Source organism: Eulemur rufifrons, chromosome 1 (genome assembly GCF_041146395.1).
Source record: "Eulemur rufifrons isolate Redbay chromosome 1, OSU_ERuf_1, whole genome shotgun sequence".
In the NCBI taxonomy this organism is placed as follows: Eukaryota; Metazoa; Chordata; class Mammalia; order Primates; family Lemuridae; genus Eulemur; species Eulemur rufifrons.
The window spans coordinates 25,792,727-25,811,852 of NC_090983.1; the positions used below are offsets into that span (position 1 = coordinate 25,792,727).

The 19,126-nt window shown below is 38.6% G+C and overlaps 1 protein-coding gene across 1 annotated transcript in view; it reads left to right on the forward strand.

Moving 5' to 3' along the window:
• Nucleotides 1-19,126, forward strand: part of PLEKHM3 (pleckstrin homology domain containing M3) — a 147,185-nt gene that overhangs the window by 46,093 nt on the left and 81,966 nt on the right. The window contains exons 3-4 of the mRNA XM_069467828.1: nt 2,015-2,160; nt 15,568-15,761. Coding sequence (XP_069323929.1) covers nt 2,015-2,160; nt 15,568-15,761 — 340 coding nt within the window. The remainder of the gene's footprint in view (nt 1-2,014; nt 2,161-15,567; nt 15,762-19,126) is intronic.

The window sequence follows — 19,126 nt, forward strand, 5'->3', positions numbered from 1 at the left end:
TCTGTTCCACAGTTAACTCTGTTACACAGTTCCATGTGTAAAATATAGTTCTTAGAATCTCAACAGGGATATTAATGAAAGTAGGCTGTTTTGAGAGGCAGGTGGTCAGGTGAAGACAATGAATTTTGGAATAGTGATAGAAAATTAAAATCTCTGTGTATGTAAGTGTACATATGCCAAACAATACTCAGTTTATCGTTCCTTCAACCTAAATATTTATTGATTATACGCTATGTGTAAAGCTCCGTGCTAAGTGCTGAGGATAGGAAAATAGATCTGAGGAGTTTATAGCATGTTCCTGGCCGTAAAAAGGCGTGATAATTTAAGGAGACACATGCTAAAAGGCACATGAGTAATGCAGTCAGTGAGGGCAGCAGACAGCAACCACGCTCCAGCATTCACAGCCCCGTGATTGTGCAGGGTCTCCTCTGTCAGACAGCAGCCACGTGTGTTTGGTTCTTCCTTACCTTTCACACATTTCTCATTCCTCAGCCAGTCTGAAAGACAGGAGCTTGTGATTTTGTTGCTGCTTAATAGTAAAGAAATAGCCATTTCAGGAAGGAACAGGATCAAGCTCTTGAAGCATCCTATTAACATATTTACTTACTGTCTTTCAATACCTGTTGTATTTAAAAACAATAGGATCTAATTCTCTTCCAGGAGGATGTACTGTGAAACTGCTTAATTCCTGATGCCATTTTATTTGTGATGAAAATGAGAAAGTTCTCTTGAGTTTTGTGATACTTACATTCATGGGGTTTCACATGAATCAGAATCTTCTTAGGTTGGCAGTTGGATAAATAAATGTTCCTTCCTTATAATGGAAATGGGGTGTAATACTAATCATTATATTATTATTAGTGTCAAATCTCTTTGGTCAATATAGTTCTTGGTACCTAACCATGAAATGGGCCATGTGGAGGGATTTCTAAAACGAAAGCTGTAGATCAGAAATGTCAGAATAATGACACTGTTTGCATATTCTTGACTACTTGTTCTGGGGCTGCCAAGGTTTTGTCCTTTGAGATGATTGTGACAGAATTTTTATACTCCTCAGTAGAAGGTAGTCCCTCCAGTCTAAAGAAAAGTGATGGCTTCTTTGTGTCAGAGCCATGAGTATTACCAGGTCCCCTGACGGTACCAGAACAGCGCTCACAGAATCCTGGACTTCCTTGGATCTGAAAAAGGCATTAATCACTTGCAGGCAACCAGTAGTTTTGAATAATGGGCAAGATGTGTTGGAGTAGAGATCAGAGAAGAGGGTGCTGTGTAAGGAGGAATGATATACGTTAAAATACGGAGGATGGAGTGAGCACACTGTGTTGTTTGGGGAACATTGAGAAGGGTTCCCTGACTGGAATAAAGAGATGATATTCCCAGTGGGAAGTGGGTGAGAGTAGTGAGAGGAAAAGTTGGAAAGGTGAGAAGGGGCCAATCAAAGGCCAAATTCCTTATATTGATTTTGTAAGCAAAAGAAGGCTACATATCAGTTTTAGGGATCATTTTAGCATCAGACAAGCCTATAGCCAAATCTGAACTCTGCTTTTTATTGGCTTGGTGACCTCAGATGAGATACTTAGCTTCACAGAAATCTTGGGTTTTTCAACTATAAAATAGAATTGATATCTTCCCCATTGAAATGTTGTATGGGTTAAACAAGATCCTGTATGGAAGCCCTCAGCAAAGTGCCTGGTGGAAATACAATCCCCTAACAGGGCAGTGAGGAGATCAAAGGTGGGGTTATAGAGAGACCAGTCACTGGCCACTGTATGCAGAAGAGATGGCATCAGAAGAGACCAAAGGCAGGGGACCAGTTAATGACATTTACAGTAATCTGCCAGGAGGTGAATGGATGGAGGTTGTGACATTAGGAAGAAGAGGACGCATCTATACAACTCCATTCTCTGTAACTTCTTTGTTGTTGCAGACTTTCATTTAACTTGAGCGTTGTGTGATCTCGTTCGGTGGTGTTAAATGTACACTAATCATAGGCTCTTTCTTTTGCCTTGAACAGGATGCCAGCGAGCCATAGGTCTTTCCAACGGGAAAGCCAAGGTGTGCAATTACAGTGGGTGGTATTACTGCAGCACCTGCCACGTGGACGACAGTTTTCTCATCCCGGCTCGCATCGTCCACAACTGGGACACTTCAAAATATAAGGTAGGTACAAATACTGGGTTTGCTTAATAATAGGAATTCAGGTGTTCATATGTTGTCAGGTGGATTATAAAAATAATGATAAAACAATTTGAAACAAACTTGATTAGGTAGTCTCGTAAAAGCTGCAAGATCTTATCTAATACTTCTCCTATACAAAGATTAAAGGCTTCTTAACTATGACTCCTATTAATTTTCTCATTTAAAAAGATATATATCTCAGTTTTTACTTCTGGACCTTGGTAATTAACTGTAGGTGCTAAGAGAGAATTCTGATAGAGAAAAAGGCCTCTCATTAATTTTTATTAGATCTTATCTCCAATATCGCGACACTATGGGAAGATAAAAATGGGAAAATAATACATGCATGAGCATGCTAGTGATCTTTCAAGGAGAGAATTTATATAATCCAAGATATTTCTTATAGTAGAGTAGCACCCCTAGTCATATGAAGGTCAGTCTCCTAGCAAATCCAGGCTCCTGGAACTGGAACCTTGAGAGAAGCTATAAAGACTTCTCCGTGGGGTCCCACAGCAAGAAGCAGTGCACTGAGCCATCTTCAGACCTTCATCAGGACTATTGTTTTTTAAAAAGAGGAGCAAGTGAGAAGCACAGGTATATGCTAACAGCTTTGCAAAGTAACTGCTAACAGCCAAGGAGGATGTTTAAGAAGTACAAATAGCAGGCTTAGCAGCTACAAAAATGCAAATCAATAGAGGAGAAGAGGAAGACTGAACCGTGAGACTCTCCAACTTGAGAGGGGAGAGAGACGAGGAGGAACCAGCAAAGGAGGCCAAGAAGGAGTGAGCAGTGAGGTAGAAGGACCCCAGGGTGTCTGACAAGCCATAGGAAGAAAGTGTTTCCAGATGAATTGTGACAGATGGTGATAGGTCAAATAAGATGAGCACTGAGAATTGACCATTGGCTTTAGTAATGTGGAGGTAATTAGTGACCTTAATGAAAGCAGTTTGAATGGAGTGGTGGGAGCAAAGGTCTGAATGGAGTGCGTTTAACATAGAATAGGAAGAGAGAAATAAGGGACAAGAATAGATGACTTTTTTGAGAAGTTTTGCTATAACGGGAAGGTGAGAGGTCAGGAGTAACTCAGAGGGAAGTGGGGTCAAGTTAGGTTTGATTTTTTGTTTTAATGGAAAAAATAACTGCATGTTTTCTGTGCTGATGTGAACTATCCAGGAGAGAGAGAATTGCTAGAATGATAATGTTGAATCAGTGAGAAGGATGGAATCCTGTAGACAGTAGGAGGGTTTGGCCATTGCTTGGAGCACAGAGTAAGAGAAAAGGCAGTCTGGAGATGGGGGCCGGTGGGGAGGTAGATGTGATGTTAGGAGCTTATGGAGATTCTCTTCCATATGCATCAGTAGCTTTCATCAGATTCTTTTCTTTCAGCATTTGTGATCTTAAAGAGCCCAGGTCACTATAAGAAGTGCCTTTACCTTCTACTTCATGGAGAAAATAGGGAATGATTACACAGTAACTCCATCAACCCACCTACTTACAAACTTGTCTGCCTCTACATTGTCCTCCTTCCAGCCACAGAAGAACCATTACTTCTCTTACAGAAGTTTATTCCTTCTGACTCTGTTCATGGTCTTAACTCTTCCCTTCTCCATCATGGTTTTGCCAAATTTTTTTGACCCTTGGCAGTTTCTGATTCTCTTGGACTTTTCTGGGATGCAGCATTTGACCAGGTGGTCCACATTCTCCTTGAATTTTACTGCCTTGGGTTTGATGACATACCCCCAGTTCATCTCCTCCTTCTGACTCTTCTTTTTCAATCACCTTCTCTGATTTCTTGTCCTCTGCTTATACCTTTAGTATTGGGCTCTTTAAGGTTCATTCTTTTGTTTCTTTTTCCCATTCCATACTCTTTCTGTTGGGTTTTTGCCCTCCCTTCTATGCTTTTAACTACCGGAACTCATGTACTGATGATTCCTACTTTTATCTCCAGCTCCAGTTTTGCTACTGAAATCGAGAGATTTTGCTTTAATTGCTTGATGGACATCTCAACTTTAGTTTTCAGCCTAGTAGTCTTCAAGATATGTGAATTGGTTTGCTATATTGTACAAGTATTTCTACCGTTGTGTAAACAAGGTGGTAGAATTTGACAAGTCCAGGAATCTAACTCCCCACTGGAGTGGTACTCTACGCTTAGGATTCTGTTATGGTCTTACACATATAATAGATAATATAATTCTATTACTTGATATTACTAGAAGCTTTTCTGATACTTCTGCCAGAATATTGTGACATCTGCCTTGAATGAACCTTCTGTGCAAGGTGCTTCATATACAAACAGGCTGTATGGCAGTTTTTTTATTGATACCTAATAGTTGTCTAATAGTTGTACATATTTATGGGGTTCAAGTGATATTATGATACATGTATACAATGTGTAATGATTACATCAGGCTATCCATCACCTTAAATATTTATCATTTCTTTACGTTGGGAACATTCAAAATTTTCTCTCCTAACAATTTTGAAATATATAATAAATTATCGTTAACTATAGTTGCCCTACTGTGCTATCAAACACTACAACTTACTCCTTCTGTCTAACTGTATGTTTTTACCCATTAACCAGTCTCTCTTCATCCCTCCCTCCTCCCCCTTACCTTTCCAGCCTCTAATAACCATCATTCTACTCACTACCTCCATGAGATCATTTGTTTTAGCTCCCACATATGAGTGAGAACATGCAATATTTGTCTTGCTGTGCTTGGCTTGTTTAACATAATGACCTCCAATTCCAGCCATGTTGCTGCAAATGACAGGATTTTGTTCTTTTTATGGCTAAATAATATTTCATTGTGTATATGTACCAATGAAATAGCCATTTTAACTAGGGTGAGATGATATCTCATTGTGGTTTTGACTTGCATTTCCCTGATGATTAGTGATGTTGAGCAATTTTTTATATACCTGTTGCCCATTTGTATATTTTTTTGAGAATTGTCTATTCAGATCTTTTTAAACCAGATTTTTAAATCAGATTATTATTATTATTATTTTGCTATTGAATTGAGTTGCTTATATGTTCTGGTTATTCATCTGTTGTTAGATGGATAGTTTGAAATTATTTGCTCCCATTCTGTGGGTTGTCTCTTCACTTTGTTGTTTCCTTTGCTATGCCGAAGCTTCTTAGCTTGATGTAATCCCATTTGTCTATTTTCGCTTTTGTTGCCTGTGCTTTTGAGGTCTTACCCAAAAAACTTTGCCCAGACCAACATCCTAAAGTGTTTCCCCAATGTTTTCTCCTAGTAGTTTTATAGTTTTAGGTCTTACATTTAAGCCTTTAATCCATTTTGATTTGGTTTTTGTATATAGTGAGAGAGAGGGGTCGAATTTCATTTTTCTGCATACGGACGTCCAGTTTTCCCAGCACTATTTATTGAAGAGACTGTCCTTTCCCCAGTGTATGTTATTCTCACTACTATCAAAAAACAGTTGGCGATAAATGTGTGGATTTATTTTTGGGTTCTCTATTATGTTCCATTGGTCTATGTGTTTATGACTGATTTTATGTCACCTTGCTAATAGATGTCTGAGACTTACTTTCATTGTCATTGTGTTACCTGGCAGCAATTAGGTGGGGAAGGGCCCTAGAGCTGTCACCTACCTTGAATCTTTGAACTCTAAAACAAACATGAAAATTGTGAGTGGCCAATTGGCTTATGTCCTCTTCTCTATCCCTTGGCAACTTTGTCCCCTGTTCTACCCAATAACCATCCAAATCATCACTGTTTATAAAATGCTTCATCCTGATCCTCCTTAGCATATGACCTTGCCTCCTACTGCAAGGAGAAAAGTGAAGTTGTAAGATATGAATATGAGTATCTACACATCTATCTATATTTGCACTTATCCTTACTGCTTTCCCTCCTATCTTGAGAGACAGAAGAGCCCCTTCTCTTGTTTAGTGATCAGCCTTCCACATGTGCTCCAGATATTTTTATTTATCTAGGAATCCCTGCTTATTCTTCCAGAACTAATGAAAGCACATCCTCCTTGGTGAAAGCTTCTCTGTTGCTCTCTACCTCTCCTCATCTGCTACACCTTTGTGCCACCATCATGTCATGCATGGGCCTCAAGAATTGCACTTATTTAGGGGTTAATAGAGGAGCTTGGAGTTAAATAAGCCTTTGTCCAAATTATACCTCTACCTCTTATTAGGTGCTCAGTTTGTTGGGGAAAATTACTTCAACTTTCCTGAGCCTCAGTTTTCTAATCTGTAAAATGAGCCCAGACTGCTTGGGTTCAAGTCTTGACTTTGTCACATGTTAGCTGTTTAACCTGGGCAAGTTATTTAGTCTCTCTGTGTTTCAGTTTCCTTATAATGAGAATAATACTTTGTAAGGTTACTGCTGGTTAAATGGGTCAATGCGTGTGAAGTGTTTAGAACTGTGCCTAGCTGGTAGTGTGTGCCATATAAGCATTGGTTATTACCATCATTCACATATTTACCTAAAAGAGTTGTGCGAATTGGGATAATGTAAGAAAAGCACTTAGCAAATGACTGTGATCAACACTTAATGAATGGAAGTTGTTATTATTGTCATTATCATCATATCTGTATAACAGCTAGTTGCTTGTCTGTTTTCTCTATAAAGGTGAGTTTCTGCACAGGCAATGTGTCTTAGCACAGCTCCTGGCTCATAGTAGGTGAGCAGGAATGTCTCTCGAATGAATGAAAGTATGAAGCCTGTCCCCTGGTCACCTCAAACTCAACGTGCCCTAAATTGGCTTTATTGTGCTCACCAAATGTTCCCCCTAGAGCACAATGTCTGCCTTGGTGAATGGCCCCCCAGTCACCACTGCCAGGTAGGAGACATCCTGGACTCCTCCCTCTGCCACATCTGCCCTGCCTAAGCAGTCAGCAAAAACCAGTTGCTTAATTTTAGCTCTCAAGGTCTTGCTCTCCACCACACCCCCAGGTCCACCGCACGGACTCCAACACCCTCAGCATCACTCACATGTAGGAGATCAGTCACCTCCTAATTGTGCTTCCTGCCTTTAAGCCTTGCCCCTCTGCTTGGTATATTTCAAAAAGTCCTACTCTTACCTTTGCACTGTTAGTCGTCGTTTCTTCACCTTTAGAATGGAGATAATACTACTACCTATTTCATAAGGTTGCTGTTTGCTTAAGTGAATGATTCACAGAAAGCACCTAGCACGGAGCCTGGCACACAATAAGCACTCAGTTAAGATTAGCTTTTACTATGATTGTATGCATGATAAATACAATTCCCTGAGCCTGACATACAAGACCTCTTGTGATCTAGTCCCTGCCTGCCTGCCTAGCCCATTCGTCCACAACCCCTCTCCCGCACAGATCTCTTCATTAAGATCACATGCATCCTTCCTGATCCCTGTCATGCCATGCTGTTTCACACCTCTGGTCTTCCTCGTGCCCTCACCCACCATAGCAAATCCTAAAACCCAGCTTAAAACCTCATTTCCTCTCCTGATTCTTTCCTTTCCCGCTACCAGACAGAATTATCATTCTCTCTTCTGCATCTTGTACTTGACACTTTGAATATGGGCTATAAATATATTTGCCATGTGTGTATTAGATAAAAATGTATTTAGAGGAAAAGAATGCTAGTTGGGTTTGGTTTAGAAGGTTTAGATTAATCCGCTTGGAGCAGGGCTTTGACAGCTAAGAGAGGTGCTTAGAGAGCGAGTGAGTGAGGCAGTTTCAGCCCTGTGATCCGATGAGAGCTCAGACTGGTAGCACTAGCCAGCAGAATACACACCAATTTATGGAGCAAAAGTAGAAAAGGTAGCACTGAATGAGAAAAAAGGAAAAACAAGCATGGTTTACGAAGCCATGACATAGAGGAGGAGATCCAGGTCTGTTTGCAATGAGCTCTAAAAGCCACAGAAACCATCAGTTTAGCCATCACTGACACATGAAATCTTTCTATAAAGCAGGATGTTTTGTTGTGGTAGTCATTCAAGTAACTAGATTTGATTTTGAGAGGGTAGGTAGCTAACTGGAGATACTAGGTACACTCCCTTCATCCATGTTGCATGTGAGGAAAGTCTCCTTTGTCAGACCACTCCTTCCCAAGTTCTCAGTGGGCCAGGGAAGATTTTAAAGCAAGAAATAGAGCTGGTCGATTTTATCTGGATCATCTCCCACTGGCATTAAGTAACTATATTCCATTTAGTCTAGTGTCTGTCTGTCTTTGCTCAGACACCAGGATTTAACTTAATGCTCCTAATTGTGAGGATCAATTCAGATCTATCTGTTTCCAAGACCAGACATCGTTCTGTTAGATCTGCCTGCTATCCTTAATAGCAAGTACGTGACTGGCTTGAATATCCATTTAAAAGAGTGAAAAAATGGTTTTGCAGAACAGAATGAAATCTATCATCTTAAGCACTTCCTTGTCTGCCCTCTGGAGCATTAATAATCCTAATTATTTTTAAAGCAGGATTTCATCTATTTTCTGGTGTTATCCTGCAGATTGAATTGAGCTCCAAGATTATGCAAAGCAGCTAAACCCTATCCTCAAATTCTACAGCCATTTTCTAATGAAATTCTCTTTGGAGGTAACTTCCCCTAGCCCATATTAAAAAATATCAAGCATGACAAAGAGGTGGTAAGGAATTCAAACAGCCCCAACTCTTTTCCTAAATAGTTCCCCTTAGTTGTGCTTGAAAAAAAAATTTTTTTTTTTTTTTTTTTTGTGTCTCAGCCTGAATATTCACATTCCATTTAGCTAGGGGTTTTCCATGTTACATAAACCATTTCCTATCTCTACATCTTGAGAGGCATTCAAGGCAAGCTCTGTTGCCCTTGCTGAGCTAGAGAAAAGCTCACTGGTGGGAAAAACCACTTGATCAGAGTCATTTGGAGATCCTGAGAACAAATTGTAATTAAACTTAAGGTTTCCTGAATCCTCCTCCATTACCCCAAAGGACCAAGAAATATGATCGGGATCGGTTTTATTAAGACTTTGGCTATGATTTTTCACAATGGAGATGGGAATAAATACTGGAAGGAAATGTTTTGCCTAAGCAATAGTGATTATTTTACTGTGATAAGATTAAGGGTATTTTTTTTTCCTCTGATGATCTTTATTCTCCAAATTTTCAGTAATGGGGTTATATGACTTTTATAATTTTATAAATTTTAACAGTCATGTATTCTTTTTATAAAAATACATATTAGAAATGAACTTTTTAATGCACCCTAATTGTAATTATAAATATAAATGATTGTTCTGTCTTGTGATAGATAACTTCAGGGTTTGATGTGGTAAGGGAGGCTGTTTTCCTCCACATGCTTTATACTGCTATATTTTATTCATTCTTTTTTGAATATAATATACTTTCACAAATTGCAAGATACAAAAAAAGGTATGGATACACATATAAATAACCTCTCTTCACCCAGCTCATTCTCCTTCTCACAGGCAACCAAAATATTCCTTTCTTGTGTGTCCTTCCAGAGATTATTTTACATACATGTATTTTTCATACAAAAATGACGATAGGTGATGTAGTGCTCACCCTGTGCTTGAGGAGCTTTCCATTTAGATCATAAAACTCTTCCTTGGACTTTTGTATTTTTATAGCCATTCCATATGTCTTCATGAATTTGTCTAACCAGTTTTTTTTTTATGGACATTTAGATTTTTCTAGTTTTTTACTATTATAGGTAGCAAGTCAATGAATAACCTTATATTGTATATCATTTTAAATATGAATTATTACACTCATGGGCAAAACTATCTGTAGATAACTTTCTAGATGTAGGTGTGTACATTCATGAGTTTGATGGATGGTGCCAAATTACCCTCACTGGGGGTTGTATGCTCTGTTTTTACCATGTAGCTTGTGGACACCTTTCTTTCCTTGGTGCCAGGATATCAGCTGTCACTTCTGTTGTCTCTGTGCTTCCTCTAGCTGCCCTTCCCCTTTTCTTCTTTATTGACTCGAAATGTGTTATAAACTTAGAAACAAATAGCTAAGCTGTTAGAATTGTGTCTAAAGCAAAAGTATGCGGTTCAAAGTCATGGCTAGGGCATTGTAAATTACTCATTCATTTGTTCAACAAGTATTTATTGGATCCTTATTGTACTCACTGTTCTAGGCACTAGGCACTGGGGACATAGTTTCTGCTCCCATGGATGCTCTTATTCCAGTGGCAGGAAGAAGACAGTAAACAAATACACAAATAAGTGACCTTTGGATAAGTGAAATGTTACTGAACTTCAGTTTTTTTTTAAAGTTAAAATCAGGCCGGGCGCGGTGGCTCACGCCTGTAATCCTAGCACTCTGGGAGGCCGAGGCGGGTGGATCGCTCGAGGTCAGGAGTTCGAGACCAGCCTGAGCAAGAGTGAGACCCCGTCTCTACTAAAAATAGAAAGAAATTATCTGGCCAACTAAAATATATATATACAAAAAATTAGCCGGGCATGGTGGGACATGCCTGTAGTCCCAGCTACTCGGGAGGCTGAGGCAGTAGGATCGCTTAAGCCCAGGAGTCTGAGGTTGCTGTGAGCTAGGCTGACGCCACGGCACTCACTCTAGCCCGGGCAACAGAGCGAGACTCTGTCTCAAAAAAAAAAAAAAAAAAAGTTAAAATCAAATGGGAGTCTGCATGCCAGTGTACTGCCTACTTTCTTTATAGGTTAGTCTCCGTTTGTAGCCTACCTGCTTAAAGACAAAGAAGTATCACCTCTTTTATAGAGTGATGAGCTAATAGATTGCAGCAGAGTAATTAAAAAAATAAAAGGAACTGTGAATGTAAACAATCCTAAAAAGCACAGGGCAGAGTATTTAGAGATAGGAGTTCTGGCTCTAGTTCTGCCATGAAATGACTACAGATAAGTCACTTAAGCTCTCTGGATAGATTAATTCAGTGTTTCTCAAAGTGTATTCCATGGAACATTAACAAGTTCTGTACATGTTAATAGCTGTTACTCAAAAAGAGGCTCCATAGGAGGACCACAGCTAGGCCAGTGAGAATGCAAAAGAAAAGGACCCCTCAAGGGAACACAGCCCAGCAAACTCACAGCTTGGCAAAAGGATGGAGCAAGGTAGGAAAGATGCCCTCACCAGTGGGTGAGTGGGCCCAGGCTCCCACACTTTCGCCCCCCCATACATCCAGGGCAACATTAAGTAGCTGCCCTGTCTGTAGTCAAATGGGTTTGGTAAGTGACTCAGTGAAGCAGATTTTCCTTAGTACAAGATGTCTCAGACTTTTAATATGCTAACATGCTGTACTTTGAATCACCAAGAAAAGAAAGTGATATGTGGCATATTTCATGTTGGACCTCAGAACATCTTTTTTGTAGGACCAATATTCCCAGGAACACAATTTGAGAAAAACTGAACTAGATTATCTTTACCAGTCCTTGTTATTCTAAGATTATATTCTCTCATATGTTTTATTCTGATACATTTTCCTCCCTTAATAAAAATGAAGTCTTCACTACCACTACCTCACTACTGCATTGTCTCCTAACTGAGGTCTGTGCTTAAACGTTCCCTTTGCCCCGGCACTTTATTGCTCAGGGCTATTTTTGTGGGGGAACATACCAGAGCACCATTCCAGAACCTCTCTCTGGATGCTGCAAACCTGCACATTCAAGAACTTTGTTTTAAAGAGGTAGTTGCCACCAGCATAACAAAAGATGTGTTATGTTGGAATCTATACTGATGAAACTTAATGTTCAAATCAAATGACACATAGTGTTTACTTATACATGTATAAATAGCAGATTTGGTCATTATTAGTTTGTAGCTAATTGTAATGTGATTGTGCTGTTTTCTCCAACTCCTCCTGAATGTGAGGTGGGGGAAGAGACCTGTTTCCCCCTAGACTTCCTCCTCCTCATCTCTCTTGAACCGTGTAGATTGTGGGGCTGTAAAGACAGAATCAGTTCACAAATTGCAACACATCCACAGTGGCAAAGTCGAGTTCTTAAAGAAATTCATTTATATAAATAGTATGAATATCATTTATAAATATTAAATATTATTTTAGTATAATACTAACAGGCCAATTGGCTTGAAAAATGAACCATTGACCCTGTAAAAGTTGATTCTAATGTGAATAGAGTAGATCATGGAAAAGAGATCCAGCCAACACCCTTCATTTTTAAAAATAAAGGGTTTGGGGCTCATCCATCTGTACCTGACTATGAAGTGCATTTTTATTTACATCAGAAACAGCACTCAGGCTTTTTATATTTTTCATAATTTGCTTGACAAGAAATAGGACAGTAGCTCTTAGCTCTTCATTGGAACATACTCAGTGTTCACGTATAACTCATATTAACAAGAAAGAAACTCCCTTACACATAAACTTCATCATCTAAGACTATCATTGCCTTTTTCCCCGAAGTAACTTTTTTTTAACATTTTCTTTTTTTAAAATGCTTCTTAATTATAGTTGAGTTTGAAAGTGGAATCCTCATGCCAGTCTGGAGGGTTGTTTAGAACTTCGGAAATCAGTGGGGATACAGTGCTCTATTTCGCAAAAATAGCATTTCATGCCAAATTTTAGTTCTCTCAGAAATTCCCTCACCGGTGTTAGTGGTTGATTCTCAAAAACTAGAGCATGTGCTCAGCCTTGCTGCCAAAAATGGCTCAACGTGGCAGGGATTTGTTCCCATACTCAGGCAGCAGCAGTAACAATGTGTTCTATATGCTTAATGCTCGTTAATAACTTGTGAAGGCAGTGCCTTCCACATTTCTGAAACTAGCTCTGTTTTCGTTTTTCGTAATTTCAGTTTATGAATACTGATGTCAGTAGCTGTCCCATTTGTCTCACTGCTTTGACTGTCTCTGTAAAAGATTTTTTTTCCTTTTGGGCTTAAGTACCACCTGAAGAGAGAAGCCTTTTAAGGCCTGGGAGACTGGCCAGTGCCCTTTGTCCCTCTGTTCACCTACTAAAAGGTAGCATTGTTAACCTAATTCAGCAGGGCCCTGACTCCATATAAACACTGTTCAATAGAGCCAGAAAGACTAATTGAATTGTACAATACATCATTTTTTTTGCAACAGTTTCAAGTGGATTATACTTTATTTCCCTGAATGCCATCAGTTTTTTTCTCATTTTAAGACATTTAAATATAACAAATATTTAACATCATAAATAAAATATTTAAACCCAGTTCTGTCTTTTCCCACTGAACTGTGAGCTACGGAAGGACAGGGCCATTCCTGTTTTATCCTCCACTGATTGCCTAATGCCTGTTACAGTGGCAGGTGTGTTCCTTTGTCTGTATGCCTCGAAAATAAGAGTGAGGATTGTTTAGCTCCATCACCTTGGAATAATTGTTATTTTCAATCTTATTAAATAATTGAAGGTTTTGGCTAAAACTACGTGCCTCTTTGTGACCTGGATTTGCAGAGACTGTAAGCTTCTCTAACTCTTTAACTCTAACTCTGCAGGATGCCACAGGATCACACAATACAACAGGTACCTCAAAAACAATTGTTTATAAGGAAAAAAAATGACTTCTTTTTTTTAAATGATGTGATTTTTGCATCCCTATAAGGAACATAAACTTTAGTATGACCTTTACAGTGTAAGAAAATAATATTGAATTTCATATGTATGTATAAGACATTTGTATTTTTAATCAACACACAATAGCTATACATTTAATTATCACGTGTGCATATTGAGGGGCTTTCATGTTTGTGCCCACCTGTTATACTCTTCTCTCTCCCACCATTGTCCACCAAGTGAATTTGTATGTATCTTCTAGACCCAGATCCAGTATCACCTTCTTTGCCTTTCCTGGCTCCTAGCCCTCTGCTGATCATGAGAGTTGATTTCTCCTTCCTTTAAAGCTATGAGTGGGCCTCATCCATAATTCTTTTGTAGCAGATGACAAGCTACATGCCACATGTTACATGCAGTTTTTGTTTTCTTTCCTTCTTTCTTTCTTTCTTTCTTTCTCTCTCTCTCTCTCTTTCTTTCTTTCTTTGTTTTAGAGACGGGGCCTTGCTCTGTTGCCCAGGCTGAAGTACAGTGGCTCTGTCATAACTCACTGCACTTTTGATCTCCTGGGCTTAAGTGATCCTCCTGCCTCAGCTTCCTAAGTAATGGGGACTATAGGTGTGCACCACCATGCCTGGAGAAGTTTTTAAAAAAATTTTTTTTGTAGAGACAGGATCTCACTATGTTTGTTGCCCAGACTAGTCTTGAACTTCTGGCCTCAAGCGATCCTCCTGTCTCTGCCTCCCTAAATGCTGGGATTACAGGCCTAAGCGTGTTTTAAATATCTGTCTCTTATACTAAATAGTGAGCCCCTTGAGGGTAGTAACTGTGTCATATTTATTAATATCTTCTTAAAAGCTTCTAGCCTAGAGTGTGAAACATAGTAGATTTTCAATTTTCTTTTTAATTAAGCAAAGTTTTTTGTTTATTTGTTTTAATGCTGAATTCCCAGCCTTGCTCCTAGAGAGGTATTAGTGGACAGTTTTGGAGAGGTTTAACCTTCCATAAATAGAAACTGAGCCAGCTTTCTATATATCACTAGCCAATCCACATCTCGGTATCAATAAACTGGTCTGTAGAGATTCTGAAAAATTACCTACATGTTATTATATTATTTAAGCTACTCCCTCTATATCTCTGATGCATTGTTTACAATGCACTTTTTATTTCACCTGACAACAGGACATTTTAAAATCAACTTTCATAGTCTTTGTTGTTTAGTACCAGCAGTGGATGTAGAGTTGGATGGATATATTGGCCAGGGTCCACCCAAGTTCAAAGTTGTTCTAATAAGAACAGTGCCTTTCTAGTTACTGAAGCTGTGTGTTTGAGCCTGTTTTCTATTCAAATTATTCTGCATATATCATTTTTTGAGGATATCCTTTTATTCCTTTTGAATTTTGTCATATGTGCACAGTTTACCTACTTTTTAAAAGTGTTATGGAATATACATACATATATCATGCACATATGTATATATTTATGTAGTTTTTAAATCAGTGTTGCTGTTAAGACGGTCTTAATGATTTCCTTTTTTTTTTTTTTTTCTTTTTCTTTTTGAAATAATTAAGAGTCACAGGAAATTGCATAGACAGTAGAGAGAGGTCCTATGTACCTTTCACCCAGTTTCCTTCATTGGTTACATCTTAGGTAACTATAGTACAATATATATATCTTTTAAAAAATAGGAAATTGACATTGGTATTAATATAATGAGTCAGTATAGTCTGTGTCATTAGTTGAGCTTCTAGAAGAAAGTGAAGCCAAAATTTATATTTAGTTCAACTATGGGCTTTTTCATTTGGCTCTGTTCAGGAAATAATAACTTGACTGTGATATTTAAGCTGCGATTCCTAGTGTGAGCAGGTATGGGAAGCTGGATGGGTCACCAGAACTGATTGACGAAGCTTGTCTCGTAGGTGTCCAAGCAGGCCAAAGAGTTTCTGGAGTACGTGTACGAAGAGCCGCTGATCGACATCCAGCAGGAGAACCCCATGCTGTACCACCACGCCGAGCCGCTGGCCACCGTGGTGCGGCTGCGGCAGCGGCTGAAATCGCTCCGAGCCTATTTATTCAGCTGCCGGGCAGCGGTGGCAGAGGATCTGCGCCGCAGGTAAGAGTCATAAAAGTCTGACGGCTCTGGTTTGTTTTTCTTTCCCGCCCTGGGAGGGTGGTTAGATGATCTCCAAGGGCCTTTCCAACACTGATCGCCTCTAATTCTCGGACTCTCCCTCTGCCTCTCCACCACTGGGCTCCCTCTGGGCTCATCTTTGACCTTTTCCTCCAAGGTCTTCTATTTGGTTGAACCAAGCAAAATGAAAATAACGTCTCAGTGTATCTGAAGGCTTTTAACTGTCCATTGAGTGCCCAGGAAGGTGAAGATTTCTCTTACCGATGTGTTAATTTGAGGTAATAATAATGAGAGTGTCTTCATTGGTCACTTATGCAGTGTTTTATATTTTTCCCAATTTCAATTCCTGTTTATCATCGGGAAAAATAAGCATAACTAAAAAGTATATTTCATAACTAAAAAACATTTTCAAATGGGAAATAAGTAGGTGGTCATTCAAATCTTATATTCCATACAGAAACAAATACCCAAACTTGGTAAGCGATACAGGAAGTAGAACTGGAATTAAAATAGGCTCAGGATTATGCTTTTTCATCTCACAGTTGGTGCAGGCTGCTTTCTCAGAGCTTAGTTAGCTCATAGTTCACAGAACATGCAAGTCCAAACCAGACTCAGATCTTCAAAATAAAATTAAAGTTAAAATGTGCCTGCTCTCATAAAATTCCTTCTTTCCAGTTAGATTTTATGGGCATTTAAAGTCTTACCATTGGCATATACGAACTAGCTTATACTTGAAATGATTGTTGGTGGCATTCATAAGTCCCTAAAAATACCTTTTGATTTTTTTGTTTTAATAGAAATGACCGACAGCATACATTAGTCATGTTAAATGTTTTCGGAGGTAAGCCTACCTGCATAAGAACCTTTGGAAAGTATTAAAGTGATGGAGTTTGCAATTTGAGATCCAATTAGATCCAACGACACTGACATAACCCCAGGCATCTGAAGAAGACATTTTTAAAAGAACCAAATGTAGATAGTGAGGGATACATAATATCTAGACAGGCTCTCATAAAATAGTAATGAAAAGGCAGCTGCCATAAAGTAAAATACTTCTCAGTGGTAGTCATTCTATTACCTAGTTGTTTTTCAGAAAGCACCAGAAAGCAGTCAGGATTTATTCTTATAAAGTCTTGGCAGATCTGAATTTTAAAAGATCAGGCTCTTCCTTGGAAGGCAATAGAATTATATGTCTCAAACTAATTTATCAACTAAACTAGATATAAGATTTTTGATGTTCAAAGTATGTTTATTCTATTATTTTCAGTACCTTTTGGCTTTACTCAGAGCTTATTTTTCTTGTGCCTATATTTTTAGATGATATTAAAATGTACACATGGGAATCATGTTAGATACCTTTGTGGCATAATGTTTTGCTTTGGTTAAAATATGCCAAATCAGGGCACACATTTAGAAATTAAATAGGAGGTCTTCTCCTCATATGGATGACTAAGAATCCCTACTCTATTCTAGCAGTCTGGTGGTTTACCACCATGTACTGTGCCTTATGGCCAGACTACCAGGAAAAAAAATAGAAGTTCTTGAAAGAAGGTACTCCCAAAGCTACAAGAATGAAGATAGCAGTTTTTTTGTTTTTTTTTTACTTTCCCTTCATTTTTCTTTTCTGAACTTGTTCATGACCATTATATCATGCAATGCCTGGCACAAGGTAGTGTCTAACAAGTATTAGATGGATAGATGGAGGGAGATAAGGAAGAAGGGTGGGATGGATGTCATTAGGTGTCACTTTAGACCACTGAGCAACAGCTAGCAGCCCAATTTGAGGGAAGAAGTAGTCTTCAAATTCTTTTTCTTACTTCCCTGTCATTTAGCATAGTGTCTGATCATTTAAAACCCTCAAAAATGGTGGTTGAATGAATAAACAAATGAATGAAAGAGCAATCAAATCAGTCAAAAAAATTTAGTTGATTCTGTTTCTGAGATAGCTCTCAAATCTTTCCTTTTCTCTTCCAATGCACCATCCTGGTTGAGAATCTCAAGACTATTGCATATCCTTCTAACTAGTCTATCTAACATTAGTTTCTTCCCTCTCCAATCCAACTTTTGCATTAGATAAATTATTAGAGTACAAATATGGAATTCAAGATCTGCCCAAAACTAGCCCGGTATATTGTTCTCTCTCAAATATCCTGCGCTTCAAGAAAATTATTAACTCTTCCCTCAATGTATTCTGTTGTGAGAATTAAATGTTTGTATAACTGAAGTGTTTAAAATAGTGTGTGTACATAGTAAGCACTCAATAAATGCTATTATTGTTATTAATACTTTCTTATCCTAGACTATTCTTATGTCTGGCTTTAAAATTTTTAAATAGAATGTTCCACTTAAAAGTCAACCCCTGATGTCCTCTCTGCTAGAATTAATCCCCTTTTCCTGCTACTGTGTCAGGAGAAGAGTGAGCAAGGGGAATGGGCTGGAAACCTAACCAGAGCAAGGCCTGCAGTGTTCCTAGATATACAATGCATACCCTGTGGTTGTTTCATAAAATGGGTGGAGCAGGTTCTCCCTAAGAGCAAACAATGCGACGTTGATTCCTACCAAACCTTAGAGGAGGCACATTGATTGCTTTTTTAATTTTGTTATTTTAGATTTTCTATACTTACATACTATTAAAATAATATTTGAGATTACCATTTCTTTCCAACTTGGGACAGAGAAAAGTATACCGGTAACAAGCAGTACTCTTACAGCTTTTGGAGGGGGCTGGTCTTAATGTGTTATTTCAAATCCTTTTGATTTATTTTGAAATATAACTATTTAGTGAAATAATCCCTAAGATATTTTCTGGGGTGTCCATACTTCCTACAGCCAGGTCACATTTAATATCAACTCTGCCTTCTTCAATGTCTACGAAAATAACTATAAATACAAAGAAGAACCATTGCCCACCTAATATGTTAAAATTCCTGTTACATTTATATGGAATCTGACTTTTTAAAAACAAAATTAGCCAACAATATACCTTTCGAGATAAATTTATCCAAAATCCATATTTAAGGTTCCCTTTGTTTTACCTGAGGATATGACATCTAAAGTGGGGAAGGTTTAAACAGTGGGGGGAACATTCTGGACACAACTGATCCCTCATCTTACATAGCCCTGATAGATATTGTTAATAAAAGAGGGAGGAGCTGATGAGCAATGGGGAAACAAAAAAAAGCGAGAGAATCCAGTTCTTATCTCGTCGTAAAAGGCATTCTCTCCCTGCCTGGTTTTTACCTCTGTATACAAGTGGCCATTAATCTCCAGCAAGTAGGCCCAACATGCTGAAGACCTGTCAGCACCATATAAACAGAATAAAGCAAACTGTTAATATTGCTGTCGTG